This window comes from Tetrao urogallus, assembly GCF_951394365.1.
Source record: "Tetrao urogallus genome assembly, chromosome: 7".
NCBI lineage: Eukaryota > Metazoa > Chordata > Aves > Galliformes > Phasianidae > Tetrao > Tetrao urogallus.
This window is the reverse complement of record NC_136820.1, coordinates 42,765,424-42,785,361: the sequence shown is the minus strand read 5'-3', so window position 1 is coordinate 42,785,361 and position 19,938 is coordinate 42,765,424. Positions and strand designations below refer to the sequence as shown.

At 41.1% G+C, this 19,938-nt stretch overlaps 1 protein-coding gene across 1 annotated transcript in view; it reads right to left on the bottom strand.

Annotated features, from left to right (window-relative positions):
* Positions 1 to 236: 236 nt before the first annotated feature.
* Positions 237 to 19,938, bottom strand: part of PTPRN2 (protein tyrosine phosphatase receptor type N2) — a gene marked incomplete at both ends in the record, with an annotated part of 620,206 nt that continues 600,504 nt past the window's right edge. The window contains 2 exons of the mRNA XM_079538424.1: positions 237 to 308; positions 5,975 to 6,048. Coding sequence (XP_079394550.1) covers positions 237 to 308; positions 5,975 to 6,048 — 146 coding nt within the window. The remainder of the gene's footprint in view (positions 309 to 5,974; positions 6,049 to 19,938) is intronic.

Genomic DNA, 19,938 nt, shown 5'->3' with positions numbered 1-19,938 from the left:
TTAATCCGAGGCTTTGATGTACTTTCTTAAAATTTGTTTTAAAACCCAAAAACAGAAGACACATTTTAACTGTTGAATTTTATCAGCTTAGGAGTTTCTAAGGACCCTATCACTATGTGGTTACAACAGAAAATACATAGTTAAGGTCAGGTCACGGTTTCCAAGAACATTCACAGGGACTGAGGATGAGGAAACGAGGGCTGGATCCTGCGGGAACCTCCGGGACACCGAGCTGCTCACTGAGGAAGTGCCTTGAGTATTGCATTCACTTCCTCTGCAACTGCTGTCAAAGCAAATTCGAACTGCTCCTGCGGAGAGAGCAAAGGCATATCATAGAATCACAGAATATCCCGAGTTGGAAGGGACCACAAGGATCCTTGAGTCCAACCCCGGCTGCACACAGCAGCACCCAAACCCAGCCCTGTTCTCAGAGCAGTGTCCCAGTGCTCCATGAGCTCCAGCTTTGGGGCTGTGCCCGCTGCCCTGGGCAGCCCGTTCCATGCCCACCGCCCTCTGCGGCACAGCCTTTCCCTCACCCCCAGCTGCCCTTCCCCTGACAGCTCCATGATATTCCCTCAGGCCCTGTCGTTGCCCCTGTGAGGAGCTGCAGTCGCCACGATGCCTCCCCTCAGCCTGCTCTGCTCTGTGCCCAGCAAACCCAGGAGCCTCAGTGCTCCTCACACCCTTGGCCTCCAGACCCTTCACCATCTCTGTGACCCTCCTTTGGGCACTGTAATAGTTTGATTAGTTTCTTATAACGTGGTGCCCACCCAGCGCTGGAGGTGAGGCTGCACAGCACAGAGCAGAGCAGGAATTCCCTCCCCAGCTGCCCCCAGGGTACGGTTGGCCCTTTGGCTGCAGGGCACACTGCTGGCTCAGACCCAACCTGCCCACAGCCACAACCCCCTGATCCCTTCTCCAGGGCTGCTCTCTCATCCCCCAGTCTGTACACAGAGCCAGGGTTGCTCCAACTCTTTTAAAAATTGCTCTTTTAAAAATTCATGTGGCTGGTGATTGCCCAGCTCTCCAATTAGTTAAGAGCAGTCTGCAAAGCCTTTCTGACCCTGGATAAACAACCAAAAAACTTTCAGATGCCCTGGAGCACTGCTCTGCAGCTGAGCATCCTCAAGACATTGTTGAAAACAGGAATATGCAGGATGAACTGCATGTTGCAACAGCAAGGAACAAAATGCTTGGGGATTATTGATGCCATATAACATGTTTGACAGCATCCTGAAACTAGAGTCATTTTAATGGAGAAAAATGTTGGTAGCAGAAACTAAGCAAGTGGGACATAATGATGCATTGCAATTGCTTGGCCAGAAACATTTGGGAGTAGTTGATCATCAGCCATTTCTTTCTGACACGAAGATAGAAACTCATTAACAACACTGAGATACGAAGTAGGCGATACACTGCAAAAGAGAAACTTTGGCTCCTCTCAGGTGTTTCTAGTTGAAATTAGCTAAATATATACTTCTTCACATTATGCCTACTAAGCAGAGAAGTGCCTGCTTTTTGCTTTACCTCTTATTAGTCTTTTCCAGCTTCCTTTTTCAACTGCTCTTCGGTACCCACAAATTACCTAGCAGTATTTGGTCCACTTTATTCACATTTAGGAAATACTCAGGAAGGTTTATGCTACTAATTTACCATAAGCATGAAATGAAAATCAGTAACAGATTTCTGTGCTGAGGTAGGGGAGGTGTGAAGGACACAGGCAAGAATAGCCACTACACCTATCTGCAACCCTAACGTGCTCCTAAACTGTCTGGTTCTAAAGAAGGACAAAGGAGCTTTGCTTCCTCAAGGTTAGCAGGTGTTGTACTTTCTAGAGTGAGTAATCTTTCTCAGAAATTTAGCTTAATGAAATATCTGGCAGGATGATTTTCTGTCTGCTTCTTTTCAGATGGAAAAAGAAATGTGTGTGTTTTACTTAGAGAAGAAGCAAACCAAGGACAGCAGTCAAGGACTGTGCAGAAGCGTTTGGATTTTCTAGAAGTATTCCAGTGGTTTACACCAAGTGGGGTTAAGAGCTTTGGAGGAAGTGACTTTAAGAACAGAAGTCTGAGATGAACCCTGCCAGGATGCCATCTGTGCCTCCAGTCAGAACAGGGGTGTGCAGCAGGAGCTGCCCAGGGCTGTGTGGGATAGGTGCAGCAGAGGCAAATGGCTGCTGAACACAGCCAGCCCTGAAGGCGGTTACTGGCCCGACAGCACTCACTTTCAACACTGGAAGTCTGCAGGAAGGATGGAAGGACAAACTATCGGTGAGCGATTCGTAATCCAGGAAGACAACTGACTTTTAGCTCCTGCACTTCAGTGTCAGTCTCGTCCACCTTGTCTCAACCCTCTGCATCCAGCTCCTGAGTGCAGATGCCTCAGAGGGCAGCCATAGTGGGCACAGCTACCAAGCAGAAAAAGAAGACTAAAACTCAGAATAATTTCTCAGAGAAATCAATGTTCAAGAATTCTGCCCTCTGTTTGGTGCTGTCAAAATGGCATTCTTGCACATTTGCTGGACTGCATCCATTGTTTTTTAATCACACATCAATTCACCCTGAAGATTAGAACTCACCCTCATTAGGCATAGAAAACAGTCTGTGGGTCTGCCTGTGCCTGCCTCGAGGTCTCTGCAATTAAAGCAGATGAGGAAACGCTGGTGGCCACCCAAGAGCAGCCGCTATTTTTTGAGCATAGCACAATGAACGTGTGAGCATAGCTGGAGGACAGAGAAGGCGTTCACCCAGCCGCACCACTTCAGAACCAAGATGGGGAGCACGGCAGTAGTAGGGGAGCTGATCCAAGCACTGCCAGGCTGCAGGGTGATGCAGCCAAGTGTCCACATGGTCAAATGCCTCTTCTGAGAGGCTGGTGACTGTCCAGAAGGAGGGAAGCTGCTATCACCCGTGTAATGAGGTACCTCATGTACCCTTCATTTTACCATAAAGAAAAACTTGTAAGATCAGGGATTACAATATTAATATTAGTCCCATTGCTGAAAATAACTGAATTCACTCAGCAAATCAGCCCTGAAGTGCCTTTGCCTCTCACAGAGGGGTGGCTCACACAAGAGCACGGGGCATCGCTGCACTGGCCATGGAGAAGGCAGCTCTCACCTAAGGACCCTGAATTGAGCAACACCAACTTCCACGCTTAGATATGCATTTTGGAGAGAACTTCAGTGGAGATTGCCAGCTTCCATCAGGTGTGACCCTAAATTAGCGAGGCAAAACAACTCATAAAGCATCTTTACACCAGAGCTCCAAACTGACTGTGAAATGTTGCCATAAAGGAGACAGAAAATAAATGTTTGATCATGAGATGTTTGAGAACTGGGTCTTCTGGGGATGCTGCATCTGAGCTCTTCTCCCTCCTTCTTTCTGCAAAACACATGCAGTGCAGCTCCAATTGAGGTGTACTACCACTCTCCAAAGGAAAGCCTTCACATCCCTTCCATACCTACACACAAGGACAACCAAAGATAAAAGCAACTGCAACAATTTTAATGGAGCTCAGTCTGACATTCTCTAGAGCTCATTCACATGTGCTACTCACGTGGACAGGACTGACTTAGACACCTAGGCTTTGCCTAGAAAATCAAGCTGGGCAGGCATGTTGTGTTGTCAGCCCACTTATAATGCAGAACTGATGTGAACATATTTAGAAATAGTAAGTATAGAAATATATAACAATATGCCAAATTTCTTTAAAACCTCAAATAAAAATTCTCTGGAAAACAAAGTAGGTGCATGCAGTATGTAGCATATATGTATAATATGCATCACAGTAGAGACTGCTAGTGGAAAGACACAGGAAAAAGGACAAATATTTTTCTCATGACAGAAAACACGCTTTTCACACATTACTTTTTCCTCTCACTTGTGGCATATCAATTCTACTTTATGATTCCCCTGCAAAATAAGTAACAAAACCACAAACCCACTATTATGCTTCTCAGAAATGCAGAATGTCGTTATGATAATTTCATTACCGTTTATTATATACAGTGCTTTTGAATTAAAGATCCTTTCCAGAAGACAAAATGTTGCAAACAAATCTTTCGCATGCTTATTAAAAATGTGGAGCGCTGCCTGCTGGAAACACAATCACACTGCTAAAGTAAGTCGGTGTTTATTTTGCCCAAGGATATTCTCTAACTGGCATTTCTAACCCGACTTTTAATCCATTGTTTTAAATTACTCCAGGAGTCTAATATTCCTCATTTGTATTCAGTTGGGAAAGCACAGGGGTTTGTTTAAATCCCTCAGAAAAATTCTCTGGGGACAGTGCACTGCTAGCATGCAACCAGATATTTATAATTTGCAAGACATTAGCTTGAATAAGTGATTTGGGTGGTTTTGAGAACATAAGAATGATGGAAGAAGGAGCAAGAGGTGAGATAAGCCACATCCTGGGAAAATTTCTCATCCTGAAAACACTGGATACATTTGCTTTTCTGCAGCTCTTCCAGAGGGATGTTTGGAGGGGAGAAATATCTCCAGTGAGCTTCTCAGGGGACTCAGGTGACTATTTTTGAGCTAACTAAGAGAAATTATCCACATCATCTCATTCTTTGCTTCTGGAGCTGTTTTTGTTTTTTCTTTTGTTAAAGGCAATAAGCTGTAATTTCTCAGAAAAGAGAGACAAACCAGAATCAGAGCTCCATATTTCTACAGAACTGCCATAAGCTGCCATACATTGGGTGCGTTTACAGAGTTTGCTCAGGACTTGCATCTTCCCTTAGAATACACATGTGAGACACTGGATGCTGTGTGCTATAGGCCTTTTTTCCTCCAGTCAGATTAATCGGAGCAGAAGAAAGATGTGTACAATTTTATGTCTTACTTGCTGATATGGGTTAGTTAGCCTTGGCTGGCTCGTCTTAATTTTTCATCTACTTACTTACTGGGTAAATAATACTTAATCTGCACCCAGTCACCCCCGCTCCCTGTTCTCCAGTATCACTTCTAATATTGAGAAGATATAGCATGATTAAAAACAGATTCAGGAAAAGTTATGAACCAATTCCTGAAAAACAGATTTATTTCACCTTTGTCCCTTAGCAGCTTCAACTCCCTAAATGTTACAACGTTCCTATAGGTTCCCCCAGACCACTTTGCTCCAGTTATTCAGTTTGGGGTTATAACTCTCATTCAAGGTTTTACAATGTCACATTCAGATTTGTTTGGTCTCCATGTAATGAACAGTTTTCTTTATGGTCATGTGTGCATCTTTAACTTGCAGCAAATACCCCCTAATATCATTCCATATAAATTGTAACAATAAAAAAGCTTCATTCCTAATGGAAGGAACAGCAGTCACACTGCCAGCTATCCTTAAAAGTTACATATTACAGAGAACTTTGAGGCTGTTACAACTGATGGTAATTAAAAAGTAAGATATTCACCACACCATGGGGTACAAATGCAGTCACAATGCTTCATCCATAAAGGACATGGGCATACTGTAAGCTCTTCCCCTCAAAGATGCTAAAAATGACTTGACTTCCTTCAAAACTATATTCCCTTTAATTCAAAGCTTTACTTTCAGAAAAAAAAATAATCAAATCCAATAGTCACGTTCCCTTTAATGAGTTGAAGGCTTTTAGAAAATATTAGATGCACAGTTAAGCACACTTACTCTAAAAAAATAATCCATATTTTAGAATGAAAACAATGACATTTTTCCACATGCACATTTTCTTTAGTAAACTGTAGACTATCTTGATTGCCGTTCATATATGGCAATCAAGATAGATGTTGGAGACGTTGCAAGAGAGAGAAGTAAACACCAAAGAAAGTAGCCTAGATAAATCTTCAGCATAAATAAACCTCAGTTGGTAGGGAGCCAAACAGTAATCAGCAAGCGATGTGCATTAAATTAGGTCATACCCTCTCTCTTCTGTCATGAAAACAACTACTGTGAAAGACCTTTAATGTATTTAAAACCCCAGTGGATTTATTGACAGTACCTTTGTCTGGACCATGCCTGGTCTCTGGTCCCTCAAGTGCTCCAGGGTAGCAGCAATATCAATCTCTTTAGCACCTGCAACAAACCACAAATTGGGCTGAGTTCAGAGCACAAGATAATCCATGCTGCATCTGTCAATCTCTTGCTATCAGGCTCCCTTTGGGCTAACAGTACAATTGAAAATTATTACATCCATCTCTCAGCAGACTTGGCAGGCAGCTGCAATTTTTGTGTTCATATAGAAAAAGAAGAGGTTGGGGCAGCTTTTATTAACATTAATTCAAGAAAAGCTAGAGAAAAACAAATTCTTAAAAATGCCTTTGTACCTAGAGCAGAATTTATTTAGCAGAACCTAAGGGTCCACTGTGGCCGTGCCATTGAGTGCCCTTTGTCACTTCTAGGATTATGCATGGAACGAAGGGCCCAACCCACACAAATATTGATGTTGTTAAAACAAGGTTCAGCTGAACTTCTGCCAGCTGCCACTGAGATCCTGCTGTTTTCCTCCTCAATTTCGTATTCAGTTTGAGATTCTTCTTGATGGTGTCATTTTCCTTCAGTGCCTAAGCAGATATGTGTTATTGGAGAAAAAATCAAAACCTTGGTTCCTCCCGTTAGTCCCTGCATGAACTCCAAGAGAAGAAGTAGGGCTGGAAACCCTTCCTGCTGAGTTCAGCGATGGAATTTGGTCTCACATCTGTCCCGTCTGCATCTTGCCAGAACAACACACAGCACCAAAGCACTGGGCAGACGGGCACCATGAGCACAGCGGGACTGTCCCACTCCCACTCCACATCCCCCACTGCCCCATACATTTGTCACTTCCTAAGAGGATGATCAGTTTGAAAGTGCCTCCTTGAAAATATCAGCTGCATCAGAACTGGAATGAGTTCATTCAGTACATGTAACATTGCCAACTCAGGTATTTTTGTTTACTGCTATGAGTTGGGGCATTGTACGTTTCTCCTATCACTCCCCTCCATACTGTATGGGAATTTTCAGGGAACAGCATTAGACAAAATAGTAAGTTTTATTAAAAAGTAAAAAAGAAAAAACAACACACGTGCTTAAAAGGAACAGAACAATACATATTAACACATGCTTTTAGGTCTGGTAACAGTGACAGTAGCAGTGATAATGTCTTCGATCTGCTGTAGGTCTTACAGCTGCATCTTATCTGGAAACCATCAGAAAAGGTACAATCTTTGTGAAGGCACAGCACAGGAGCTCATTTCGGTGTCTGGTCCCATGCAAGCACAAATTAGTGGGAATTTCCTGTTCCCCCACTGCCTTCCATGGGAGCAGGGTTATGTAAGTATCTCACTTGCTTTACAGCCTTACTTGTGGCCTCATTACATTCCCAGGATTAAAATATCCTACTAGCACCTTGGCTTGACATTAGAGGAATTCTCTTTCTCAGAAATTAAGATATGAGGAAAATTTAACATGCTGACATGCACAGATGAGGTTAACCATGGTCCTAGTTAGCATCCCTGCAAGGATGAACCCCACTGAGCTGGTGAGCCCATGTGTCCTACGGGCTTCCTTGTGGCTGCAGATGCGTGTGCACCCTCCCCAGAGAGAGAGATGCTCTTCATCTGAAGCTACTCTAGCCTCAGGACAACACAGTAACATATTAGGTGATGGGAAAAGGTTTCTGACAAGACCTAATAACACTCCTTAATGGCCAGATGGGCTTCTGAGCCTACCTTTGAAAGGGTTAATTCCTCCATCGCTGTGATGCAGATTGCAGGCATTTTACTGGTGAACTGATGCTTGCTTTTTTATCATCATTAACAGAATGACATGCCTAATAGTATGAACAATGCCTGACAATAAAACCCTGATTTAGCAAAACACTAAAGCATATGCTTGCACTGGAACATAAGAATAGTCCTGGTGAGCCAGGATGCTCAATGGGAGGCTAGCTTTGGAGGGTTTTGCCAACAAAAGTCCCCGCATCAACATTTTTCACTCATCAGTACCCCTGAGCCCACGGGTTGGGATCAGCACAGCACCCACAAGCACTTCTGATGGCCTCAGTCAAAAGTAACAGAAAAGTAAAGTGAGGAAAGCACGATTTTGTCCAAGGCACGTGTCTATCTTACAGACCAAGGGTGGACAGGCAAAGGCAAAGAACAGGCACAGATCCATTTCTACCCCTTTCTCACACTTCTGAATGCCTCTGATACAATGGTGAAAGGAACTACCTAAGTGCCTGGAGAGGCAAAACTTCATGCTACAAAGACGGGCACCTGTTTTGAAAGAAAAATATCCTGGAACAGAAAATTCATGAGAAAAAGGATGAAATTAATGGCACTGAATAAAGCCAGCATGACTTTTTTTTCTCTCCACATGAACAGACCTCTCCCACATCCACCAGTACATGTTCTCCATCTATTGCCTTATTATGCCTAAATCAACAGAGTTTGAATATAAATTGCTAGACAGAGAAATGTGCCAAAAAGGGAAGATTTTCCATCTTTTCTCCCCGCCAATATTTATTTGTTTAACAATACTACTGGCTTCCGAAAATAAAAGGGGAGATAAAAGAGGGAGCATTTAAAGAATGAAGAACTGCCTTTTCACTTCTGGCTGTATTTCATCCTGTAGGGAATACATTTGGGTTCTGTTTGAGATAGGTTCCTTTTTCACACAGGGTTTCATCACGTGTTTTTAATGAATGGGAGAATGTAACTCAGAGTGAGAACTAATGCTGTACCAGCAGTGATGCAAAAAAACAACCACGCAATCCCTCTGCAGCTCAGTGAGCTAGCTGAGCAAATACCTCCTAAAGCATTTCCACACCAACACAACGCAGATTTTAAACTTCAGCAATGAACCATCATCCTTCTGAAGACTTTAAGTATGCACAGTAAGTGCACAACAGTCCGCATCAGAAACAACTGCGTACACTGAGAGAACACAAGAGAAGATGCAAGCTGAATTATACTTTGCCCCCAAGGAGAAAAGCAGTTGCTGAAGTTTAGGGTCATATCCTTTCCAGCCCTTTCTCTACCCGCAGGCAGCAGAGCAGGAAGCATGCTGGCACTTAACAGCTGGTGCTCCTGATTAGCAGCCCTCAAGGGGTTAAAGTGTTTGCCCTCAAACAGTCATATAAATGGAGGATCCAGCGTGTCAGGAGAGCATGGGTAAAAGTGGAATCCCCAGTTCCTCGTGCAACAACTAATGAGCTAGCCATTACTGCTGCAGTAGGCTTCACGACACGACCAGCAGCAGCTCAAAATACTTAAAATTATTACTAATTTCCTAAGGTTAATTTCATTATTGCAAAAATGAAATCTTCCCCTCCTTGTCTCCTCCCTCTATCCTGACAGAGGACCCATCCTGAAGGGCACAAGACACAAGAGAAACACTTGATGAAGGATGCTCCCTTCCACTGCTGCAGCATTGCAATCACTGCGACGGTATGGGAATGGGACGAAGTTTGCAAAGAGGACAAATGTGTTTTTATACATTAGCTGGGAAGAAATGATGATGCCTATAATGAAAAAGTGGTTTTCAGGCTCAACAAAGCACAGAGATTGTGCACCTGAAAACATACTGGCATTTTTTCAGTTATAATAACAATCAGCATTTGTTACATTAGTTCAAAATTCTGCCTTAATTAAAGCAAGTTTCTAGATTTCATTTTTGTGTAATAAGCTTGAACATACTTGCACTGAAAGCAAAGGCAAAAGTCCTATTATTTTATTCATTACTAATGAAAAGTGCAGCACACATTCTGTGAGACTGAAAGAATTTTATATTAAAGCACAGTATTAAAAGGAATTTTTTAGAATCTAGATTCTCTGAATCTTCTGTATATTTATATAAATAAAATGATCCTTAAATACTTCATCAAAGTAATTATTTGCGGGGGGTTTCTTTTTAAATTACCAAAGCTGAAGAGTTTTCTTTGTGCATGTTTCACAAATACATATCACTCATGAATATTACATTAAAAAGGATTTTTCTAGCTGGGAAAAACTTTCAGATCTACAGGCATACATCCTCCAACAGATAGGATTATAACTCTGCAGAACAGCTATAAATTCGTTACTGCTAGTCCTAAAGGACAGCCTGGTCATTAGGGTGCTATGTTTAGGCTCATTTGACTTCTTTTCCAGCCTGAGATTCCACCTTCCTGCACCGCTTCAGTTAAATCATTAAATTCACCCTACGTTTCACACCAACATTTATAAAGGAAACCATTTTTCTTCCTACCTTGTAAGTTATTATGAAGGCAAATCTGTTTGGATAGTAAGGAGGTGAGGACTTAGATAAATACTCTGTTTTCTTCTTTTAATTCAACACCCTTTACACCTCCCTCGGCCCTGCTTCTGTTCTTCCTGATCACAAAATGATCCCAAAACTGAGTATATGATGCAGGAGTCACGGTGAGAGTTGTAAATATGGGATTATTAGCACTGCTACCATTTCTCCTTAAGGAGACGATGATGATCTGTGTGGGAGTAAGAATCTATCCCACAGAAAAATAACAGAGCACTAAGGGGAACACTGAAATGAGTTGTCAAACACCTTTATTTTTGCAGCAGTAAATATTCAATAGTCAGATATTACCTTCTGAATGCATCTTTTTATATGTATTATGTTCCTTAGATTTTGAATTAGACCTTAAAGGGCAAAGAGACTTGTTAGGTCAGATTAAAAACGGGCTTGTTGAAATTTTGAAGGAAGATGCCATTCTTTCCACTGATGTTGCTAGAAGCTCATCAATTAATTGGGAAAAACACCCAATTAATAATTGCAAGAGGCTGCTGATTGGCAGCTCTTAGCCTCAGAGTCACTCAGTTGGAAGACTCAAGCCTAACATTGTGAACTAGTAAGAATACAAGTGAGAAAAAAAAATAAGGGCAAAAATATAGTGTCGGCACGGACAATCAGCTGTCTCATCACAGCAGGTCTGCATTTAGGAAGAATACAAACATTTTTCACGTTTGGGTGATGACTGTGTGACTCACACCTACATGAGACGCCTCACGGCCAGACCAACGCCGTGCACAGCAGCTTCATGCTGCCTTTCCTCTCACTCCACGTGAGTATTCTCACAAACGGGCTCTCTTGGGTTGAGCACAACATTTTCCAAGCTCAGCTTTGTCTCGGCAAGGAGACAGACAGGGAGCTGTGGAGCCCCAAGGAGAGGCATCCCCTGAAAAAGGGCAGACAGTGCCTAAAACCAGGTCTGCCAGGAACCTAATGCCTGCGTGGCACAGGGTACAGGGGTACAGAAACAGAGTGGGCACTCTGGTGAGTCTGCAGTATAAATCAGCACTCACAGACACTCTCACAGCTATGCTGTTTCTCGCACCCATGCCAGCTGGACATAGCACGGATATGCCACAGATCTGCACTGCCCCCAAAGCCCTAGATGCCTCCAACTTCCCACTGACAGCCACTAAAGGATGGCCTGCATAGCTGCTCCAGCCAGGGTCTGCACCATTGAGTGCTTAATGTTGCTGTGAAACATTTAATCACACCATATGAGGGGCAAATTCAATCTGATTAAAGAAGAGAGGGTCATAACTAGGGGGAGTGTAACACCACTTCTTCACTGACCATTAGTTTTTATAGCACGCCGGTAGTCTTTACTAACTAGCTGAGTCTCAAAGGCTCAGCCTCATCTTATCTACTCCAGCCATGCTTGAAGTTCGAGCTGGAGTTAGTCATCTCCTCTCCCAACAGCCGGGAGAGGTGGGAAGACCCTGGTGGGCAATTCATTCGCCTGAGAATTACTCTCCAGAGGTTTTAATCACTCTCTGATGGCAACTAAAGAGACCTAAACAACTAGGTTAGGTGAGATGCTTAATGCTAGATGCTTTATTCTTCTACAGTTATATGAAACAATCCAGAGTCGAAAAGAGATGAGTTTTTGCACTGTGGTTTCAGGCTCACAAACGCTGAAATCTGTTAAATCTAATGGTGTTTGACATGCGTGTTTTGTGGCTGCTGCTTTCCCCTTCCCTCACCCCCTGCTTTTGAAACATTAATGGAAATAGCAAAGGAAAAAGCACCATGGAACCATAACCAAACGACAGACCAGCTGCCATACATTGTGGGAACACCACAGCACTGAAAAACACTTTGTAGGAGGAACTGCTGCTTGTGACAGCTGATTTGTAACTGCTACAAAATCCAAACAAGAATATTTTCTTGCTTCAACTTACATTGTCTGTGTGCCCATTAACTAAAAACACCTGTAAATACTAGAGTCAAAAGAGAGAGCTGAACAACAGGTAGAAACTACAAAAATAAAAGCAATTTTTACTAGCCCAAATGTCTACTGCTGGAGCTGCTGGAGTTGTGCTACAGCCAGGAGGAACTTTTAATGCTTTTCATGGGAGGAGAAAAGCATCAGCAAAACCCAATGATTTAAAGATAACAGAAAATAAATGTATCCAGGCTGGCATTTTCATTTAACACTGATTCTGTGTGCATGTGTATATGCAGTTAGGGATGGATTCAACCTATATCTGAATTTATGAACAATCCATATTCTTGGTCAGAACACATAAGTGATTCTATACATCTAAAAATCAGATCCAAATGACAATTTCACTACTTTACAAAAAAAGCAACAACAGAAAGCATTAAAAAAGCAAAAACCAAAACTATCACCATCACCAAAAAACCCCCAACAACAAAACACATACCAGGCAAAGAAGACATATAAATAGAGAGGGATGACTTTAATGAAAGTAAAGCGATGAAAAATATTGTGACAGTCTTATACACACATATGCACACACAATCTACATACATCTATACCTCTACACCTATAAACGTAACTGATGTGGCTTCAGCACAGTGCAGTTCAAAGGAAGGTGAAACTAAAGAAGGAACTGCTAGGAACTGACAGATATTTTAAAAACTGCTACAGGAAAACAATTCTGCTGAGCTTTCGCTGATTTTCAGCAATAGAAACTCACTATTGACACACTGGTTTTTAAGGTAATATCCTATATCAATGAAGAAAAAACATGCAGTCCAGGAGCAAATGGGTGCTAATGTGAGACCCAGCCTTTTCCCCCTTTCCGCATACATAAGACTGTATTATAGCATCCTTCTCAACATGCATAGCTTCTTTGTTATGCATAATTTCCCCCAGGAGTTAAAAGTAAAAGAAATATGTCTAAATTACTATATGTGAGGAACTGAATTTCAAAATCTATATTCCATATGTGGTAATATATCCCTATGTCACCCATGATGACTCCAGAAAATACGAGGGTATGCACTTAAATTTAACTTATACAGGCGTGCTCACCCAAAGGGTAATGATGACTCAACAAGGATTGTGGATGTGCTGCTACTGCCTGCTTATAGTGTCAGCTCCTATGGAGTTTTACACAATCTGCTTCTTTCTTTCTACACCTCTTCTACAAAATGCCAGCTAACGACCCAAAAAGCAGTTCATCTCCACGTGCTGAAAGAAACGTGGAAATCAAGATGCTTACCGAGAAGATCTTATTTCTGAAGATGTCCCCCAGTTTGCCCTAAGAAGTCTCAGAGTCCCCTTTGGAAAATGTGAATTTACTTTACCCAGGACTCAGAAGCAGCTCGCCCACTTGAATCTATTACATTGGAAGAACTACATTTTACATTACATTTTACTTCGATTTTATGTTGCACGTAGGTGGTAATGCTTTCACAAGACAGCACATGGAGTTGAATAAAATTGGAGTACACTGAGTTGAATCAAAGACTCAACCATTATGGGTTAATTCTTTTACGAGTTTATCCTTAAAAGTGACTGAACTGGTGCGGCTGTAGAAGTTCAGTAATATATATGTACCCTTTAAAGCCAGAAGACCACCATTTGGTCAATTAAATACTTCTCTTCAAATCTTCCATGGACTTCTGCATGAGATTAACTACAAAAAACCAGTTATTCACTTTGTATGTAAGCGTACTTTTCCAAACATTTGCCCAGCTGCTTCTTGAACCAACAGCACTGTACTTCTATGACCAGCTTTTCCACTTTTCCAAACTCTAACCTACCCATTGTGCAAAAAAAATGCTGCCTAAATTCCTTATCTGCTTGTCTCCTCCTTAGTTTCAGTCAATGACCTCTTGTTTTCAAATTAGTCACTATCTCAAGCTGCTTACTGACATCAATACATTCCTTTCAGGGTCTTCTGAAGCTCTATGGGGACCCCCCTTCGTGCTCCCTTTCCCAAGGAATAGCCCATGTCTGATCAGTCTTTCTTCACAATTCCTTTTCCCCAAACCCTGAATAATTAGGTTTGCTTTCTACCACCATTTCCTAGTCCCAATTCTTTTCCAACAAAATCCCAAGAACAAAAAATAAGTACAAAATACATACCTTTCAAAGTAATCCCTGAGCACTAAACTACTGAAAAGAATACAAAACAAAGAAATCCAAAACAAAGTAATCAATAATTCTTTTTTTTTTCCTTTCAAATCTCTATATTCATACAGGAAATCATTTAAAAACACTGTCCCCACAGCACACGCAGAGAAACAACCAACTACACCTTCCCCGTGGTCACTCATTCATCTCAGTAAAAATCTGTAGCCCGTTTTTTAATGTATCCTCATATTATTTTTTTTTACTAACTGATGAGTACAGTATCCAGAATATGTCAAAATTTCACAACTTTATGCATTAAAATATATTTTGCAAAAGAAAAAAAAAAAAAAGCTGTTCTAAACAGTTGTTTTTTTTTTTTTCCCCAAAATAGAGAAAGTTTCCTGAGCATCACAGGCTTGACCATAAAAAAATGCCCTATACATTCCCTATACACTTCTGCATGTAGCTTGGGGCCCAGCTCTCATTGTGATTAATTATCTGCTGGGAAAGGCTGCAAGAATGAGCACTATTTGCCTAATTGTGTTTCCAGGGTAACTCATTACATAAAAGTTACAATACATAAATGCAGCTCATTTGAAAAACGGACCTTATAACATATGATATGTTTACAAGGACACTAAGAACTTCCTTCAGAAATTGAAATAGCCACATCTCAGATTTCCATGGTTAGCACTACCGCGAAGAACTGAAGCAGTCTTGTGGATAGCTCAATATCACACAAAATAAAAGCTAATTTTTTGGCTTTGCCAGCCTGCATTTTTTGCTAGGAGAATCATCTACCTCAGACAAACGTCAAAAAACAGTGAGGCAATAGATTCAGATTTACGACATGAAAATAATTGCATTCTAAAGTTCTGATTTTTTTTCCTGCTCTGATTTTTTCTTTTCCTCAAGAATTACAATTATTTCCAATTACACTCCTTTCCCTCTTAACCTTACATACATTCCTTTAAAAAGCATTTATACTACATGTTCCCTCAATCAGTGTTACACTTGTGGTATCTGAAGCTTAATTTTCACATGCGAAAGTAGATTCTGGGCTGAAGAAATACTCCCTCATTCACCAAGAACATGTCAGAAATCAACTGCTTGGGACTTGAATCTGTACAACTGAACACTGGAGTGTTCTCAAATTTTGCATAAGGATTGAAAAATAAGCAGACTGAATCCATTTCAACATGAATAAGGGCAGTAATTTTCTTTCATAAAGTCCCTTCAGAGAGGAATCAACTCCATGACTTCATTATGATCACTAAATCCACACATTAGATAAGCAAAACCTCATCAAGCATTCAGATTAGCCAAAATCATTTGATCATGATGAGTCAGAAGGCGACTCTACGAATCTTTTGTTTTGTCTTTAAATGTTATAGTAAAAACTGCACCTGCTCAGGACTCACAAGACCCTCAGACAATAGTGTGATGGGGGCAAGGAAAGGACTTCAGGAGATAACCTCTGCAGTCAGCTCAGGCCAGAGTGCATGCGCTCATCAATTATAACCCAAGCTTTTCAATGGGAGAGAAGAAACGCTGGCCTTCATTACATCAAATCTTTTTGCTGGGTTTTAGAATTCTGAAATCAATACTTTAAAAGGAGTTGAAAATTCATATTCACTTTCCCTTTGACTCATCTCGTTCCAGCTAGTTCAAACACAAGAAAATGGATGGTCAGCAAAACCCACATAGCTGCCAGCTGGATTAATATCTAAAAATCAAACTTTTATCAACACTGTCCAAGCCTCCCAGTTCAGAAAAATGAAAGGAGGAAGATCCATAATCTTATTCTTTTCTTTTACATGCCAGAAACACTTAGTAAAAATGTTTTGAAATATATTAGACTTTTAGCTACTAGAATACGACTGCAGAAAGGACAAGAAATCAGAAACTTCCCAAATTTGCTGCAGATCAAAGAAAACCCCATACTCATCAGCTCAGAGTTACTGTGAGTTTAGGGTGAGGAAGGAATATCAAGTAAATTCATCTAAAACAGTTCATCCTCTTTAGTAACAAAAGATAAAACCTGTAAATACATGAAGAACATTAAAATTCTTAGCAGAAATCATGCTCAGAAAAACAGTCTGTCAAAAACCCAGGGAGTACTGTTATCTACAAAAACAACCGATTATCATTTTCAGTGCTTATTTGAATCATGAAAGCACCCAAGGAGCACAAATACATCACTTACAAACTTCTTCCTCAAAACTAAAATTTGCCCTAACCTGTCTGTCAGGGAAATCAGAAGTGACTTTGGTAACCCTTCTAACAATTTTCATATTAATGTAAGAATCACATGCTACTGTAAGGCCAGGCTCCACATCACATAGTTTTTGTTATCACTTTGATGGGGACAGCACTAAGGCCTCGTAACTGCTCTGCTCATGAATATTGCAATAAAAATACTTATGGTAATAATGTATATGATATACAGAAGCACTGGGTTGCTGGAACAACTAAGCAGAAGTACATCCTTGCATTTAAAACTTTCCACTGACACGACACAGCAATGATAGCACTGAATAGACATCGTTGTTCTCTCGCTGTTCCAGTTCCTAATAAGATTATTTAATGTGGCTATTTGGAGTGAATGCACAGATGCGGCCATTATATTTATTGTATAGAGAATAGTGAAATTCATTAAAACCTTGACCCAACAGGAAATCCTCCATGCTGCCGTGCTGCTATGGGAGGCCTGCGGGCTGGCAGGCAGCTGAGACCCAGCCCCGGCCTGGGGGTGCAAGGCCTCTAAGGGGACGTTGCCACCCCCTCCACTTCTCCTGTGCATGAAAATCAGGTGCCTTTTTAAATTTTCATGTTTAATTTCACTCTTCCTTTCTCAGTGGAGCTGCAGCCGTCAGCCTGGTGCAGCAGATGTTGAGCACCAAATCCTCAGTTTCTTTCTCCCTGCTTAAGGAGCAGGTCGCTTGCTGGTGGTTTTCAGCATGTAAAATAACATGAGGCACAGCAACAGGCGAGATAGGAGGAGATACCAATTTATAACACGCTTAATAGACTAAGTATTAGCACTAATTCAATGAGCAGTAGGGGAAAAAATTGTTAATGACAAAGGCATTTACAGTTAACTGTCTAAGAGAATGTGGGGAAGTAAATCATTACATGAAAAAGGAGCTCCTTTTCTCCATCTACCCCATTAAAAACCCCACTAAAGAGCCAAGGCATTTATTGATTGCTTTCTACTTTCCCACTGCCGAAACTAAGTACTCCTCTATTTACTTTGATTTAAAAATGCATTATTGTCTACTTTCTAATAAACCAGACAGTGGAACAAGAAACTCAAATTATTCTAAGTTTATTCTTAAAAGTCTTTTTTTTTTTTTTTTTTTGAAAGACTGAAGGCCTTAATCCTTAAAAGCCTTTTTGAAAGAAATGTTACTAGATGCTGGCCCTGCAGCTGGGCCCAGATTGAAAGTGCACTTACATTTTTATGTTTAGCACTGAAGGACTCTGAAGTTAGCCCTCGCACTCCACATAAAAGCTTTGGAAACGGCATTCTTTGCCACTCGTGCAATTCATTCTCTAAGAAAAGGAAATGGAAAGAAAGATTTCATGTCCAGGGCTTCAGGCCTTTGATCATTTGATGAACATTGGATCCTCAACCTGGGCCTCCAGCTTCTCAGGCCAGACAAAGAGGGCCCCGGCCGCACAGGCTGGGCTGCGGTTCCCTCCCGAACAAAACCTTTGGTGGCCGCACAGTGTGACAGCCTGGGAAAGGCCCACCTCAGCAGGGCTGAGATGCTCGCTCTGCCCTTTGATCTTTCATTTAAACCCCAGCCAAAGCTCCAGGTCAGGGGATTTCGTGCTGCACACCCCCATCGGCAGAGGGGAGCAGGTCAAGAACAAAATGGGGGTGACCGATCTCCAAAAAGCCCTATGACGCCTTTCTCTGGCCAGTTTCACATGACTTGTCTCGTATTGTGAAACACTAAGCCTGCACTTAAAATGGAATTTGACATTACATGGTACAATGGAGTCAATAAATGGCATTCTTCAGTGCTTTTACAACAAAGTCAACCTTCCCTTAAGTGGCTGAAAGCCTGGAGCTAGAAAATACTTCTCATTTACTTTTTTTATGCAAGTAAATCGCATATGTTTTAAATCTAGTTTTCATCACAGCTTCATGTTTCTGATGACTGAAGTGAGCTGAACAAATATCTAACAAGGTGTGTATTAATTTTATTTCGTACCATTGCTCCTGCTTTCAAAGACTCGGCTGTCACAAGGAATGGAACAAGTGCTGCGAATATCTCCATATTTCCGCACAGAGAGAAAGCCTATTTTCCAGTGAGCATGAAAAACTGATCTCATCCCACTGGAAAATCTTCAGGGTACGGCTAAGAAGAAAACAGGCACACAACTTCTTTTAACATCAGGACCAAGTTCCACGTTATGCTCACAGGCACAAAACATGTCCCTTTATGTCCATGTGTGACCAGCCACGTTAACAGTCAGAACACAGAGAGGAAAAAGGGGCATCACATCAGTATGCCCCACAGGACTGTGATATGTGGATGCAATAGATGACTGCAAAGCAAGTAGCATATTTTCAAACCACATCTAAAAATAAGATTATGTTAGAAGGTTTTCAGCAACAACTGTAAAATGATTAGAAGTCAAAGGACTAAATACTACTTCTCCAAATAAATTAATTTACATTATTGCAGCAATCCTTTTACTACAAATACAAACACACTGTGGTTAATAACAGATCAAGGCAGCTTACGAACTCAGCACAGAAATTAAGAAAGGCAAACGACAATTTTTTATTTATTTTCTTCCTCACAGGTTATTCTTCCTTCTAAAATGCTGTTCTGTCACAGCATGATACAAACATGGTCAAAGGCATGGGAAAGGGGCATGATAAATCAAGCTGATTAGTATGCCAGGTTTACTTGCCCACTTTTATCCTCCCTCCTTTTAAAGACCACATCAGTATTAAAAATGTGGTTTAGTTCTGCCATACAGAGATTATTTTAGGACATCTCAAGCACTTCCCACTGCAAACCATTTAGTGATCAATAAGATAATGATCCAAATCTCTAGAGAATCTACAGGCACTGCTTTTAACAAAGAATAGTATATGTTTACCACAGGACAGATGATTTCCTACTTCATAAGTTAACTAAGTTTTCCAACATTGAACAGACAGTGGCAGAATTGTGAACTAGATAACTTATTTTCAGTCTCATGCAAAGGTCACTGCAGCGTTTTTCCTCCTAAAAGACAAATCTGCACACAAGGGAACTTGTCTGGTACCAGCTCTTCAGTGAAATACAGTGATAACAGGGAGCTGCACAAAGAAAAGGAATTGTGCTTGACCATCATGTCTGGATAGGTGACAGCGAACTGGGCAAAGGTCATGAGGCATCTCAGGACCTAGCCCACATAATCATTAAGCAAGAATTCTTTAGCCTCAAAGTACCTTCTTCTAAAAACTATGATAACTATGCTCAATGATGAAAAGTTAAAAAATTCAAATAGTTCTCAACAGCTCAAGAACATCTGTTCATTCAAAAAGCATTTGCATTTGGGTTTGCTGTTTGAAATCATTATGAAAATAAAAACTTAAGAACATTCAGGAAAATGTACAATTT